This window comes from Penaeus monodon, chromosome 30, assembly GCF_015228065.2.
Source record: "Penaeus monodon isolate SGIC_2016 chromosome 30, NSTDA_Pmon_1, whole genome shotgun sequence".
Classification (NCBI taxonomy): domain Eukaryota; kingdom Metazoa; phylum Arthropoda; class Malacostraca; order Decapoda; family Penaeidae; genus Penaeus; species Penaeus monodon.
In genome coordinates this window covers 30647070-30648985 of record NC_051415.1, presented here as the reverse complement: position 1 = coordinate 30648985, position 1916 = coordinate 30647070, and the positions used below count along the sequence as shown (strand labels likewise).

Genomic DNA, 1916 nt, shown 5'->3' with positions numbered 1-1916 from the left:
CCATATCCCCCATAACCACCATAACCGTAGTCGTAGCCACCTGAAAGTGCGGAGAAGCACGTAAGACTACGTTTCTTTTTTTTCTTTTTTGGACTCGCCCCCCCTTTCCGTACTAAGATTCAACTAAGAACACAACAGGCGGACGAATAGTGGCTAGGGGTCTTGGTTCAGATTTTCTTTAAGGTTCCACATACTACGTAATCCCACTTCTGAACATTTCAGTATGGGAAACCTTAAAGACAAATCTTGAACTTCGCTGTCTCAAAAAATATTAAGGCACAGAATAGTAAAACTCACCGTATCCACCATATCCACCACCATAGCCGCCCTGGCCATAGTTGTAGCCTCCTTGACCCCAGTTGTTGCCCCAGCCTCTTCCTCGGCCGCGCATGCCGCCACCGCGCCCTCTCATACCTCCGCGCATACCGCCTCGCATCATGCCCATGGCGTCAGGCTTGGGAGTGGCCTTCTTAACATCAACCTCATGGCCGCTGATGCTCTGTTTGGGGGTCTTCAACAACTCTGTGACAACAGATTCCTGTTCAAAGGTGATGAAGCAGAATCCTTTGCGCTGGTTCTTGGTCTTGTCGAAAGGCATTTCAACTTCGACGATGTTACCGAACTGGTTGAAAAAGTTCTTGATCTCGTCGTCTGTAAGCTCGGGCTTCAGGCCACCAACAAAGATCTTGCCATGGCGTGCTTTGGCTTTCTTGGGGTCGACCTTCTTGCCATTAATGACGTGGTCTCCAGCATTGATAACCTGAAGCAGGAAATGCAAAACTAAGTGGGGAAACTCTGATGGAGGTTTGTTAACTTGCAGGTTATCTTGCAAATGCCTTAAACCCAATTCATACAAGGAAAAGGCAATGAAAAATGTAATGCTAATGTAAAAGGGTATAACCCTGTAACAATTTTGATAGAGCTAAAGGAAAGCAATCAATTAGTCTAAGACTGACAACTTTCTTTCCAAATCAACTATTTTCTAGCGATATATCAAATATCACAAATGGGTAATTTTACAATTACCTTAGCCAACATCAACAATGACTTACCTTATCAATAGCATCTGAGGTGTTAAATACAATGAAGGCGAAGCCTCTAGATCTTCCAGTGTTGGGGTCTGTCTTGACATTAATACTTTCAATGTCACCATATTTGCTGAAATGTTCTCTAAGCTCCTCTGAAAAGGGAAAAAGCAAATACATTAGCACAAGTTAACTTTTAGCTTTCTTAAGACCTAGAATATACAGCCTCAGTATGTGGTAAGATGTCTTCTTGTTACTCAGAAGCAGAACTGAAATGATCATCATGAAAATATATAGCAGTGTATTTCATACTTTTATTTTGGTATGACAAAGGTGTTAACTGCAGTATAACTTACTTTCAGTCGTTTCCCAACTGAGGCCACCAACAAACAATTTCCTGAAATGGAACAAACTATTAGAAACCTTATAATGGTAGGTAATTTGAAGTGACTTCTGAATCAAATGTACTGTACCTTAAGGTGAATTTCTGCTTCAAGATTAAGATGGCAGGGAGCTTACTGCACAAATCTTTAACCCACTTCAGCACGTCAACTAGATGGCAAAATCGACTGGCTGTCTGCTTTAAACATTATTCTGAAAACAGTCTGGGCAAAACATGGGAATAGGGGAAAATGATCAACCAAGATGAAAATGGATGTGTTTGGCTACAGAACCTGGACCACAAAAGGAGAAAAATAAAAAATAAAAGAACAGCTAAGACCAAAGTGAGTGTTGACCGTGAATCACTAAGATAACACAAGATAAATACCCTGGTGGTGATGCGGCGGGCTACAAGGGGGCAACATTCTTCCCGAAGTAGCTGCCACCTGGGAGGAAGTAAACAAGTCGCCGTTAGTTGGGTTTTGTTTTCCCTCCGGTGTGCCACAAAGC

General features: G+C 42.4%; 1 protein-coding gene across 2 annotated transcripts in view; it reads right to left on the bottom strand.

The window, feature by feature from the left end:
- Window positions 1-1916, bottom strand: part of LOC119592697 (RNA-binding protein squid-like) — a gene marked incomplete in the record, with an annotated part of 4068 nt that overhangs the window by 758 nt on the left and 1394 nt on the right. Inside the window, 6 exon segments of one of the 2 annotated variants that reach the window (XM_037941617.1) lie at window positions 1-40; window positions 298-760; window positions 1053-1180; window positions 1382-1422; window positions 1499-1602; window positions 1795-1852. In XM_037941617.1, the coding sequence (XP_037797545.1) occupies window positions 1-40; window positions 298-760; window positions 1053-1180; window positions 1382-1422; window positions 1499-1602; window positions 1795-1852 (834 nt within the window). 2 annotated transcript variants of the gene reach the window in all.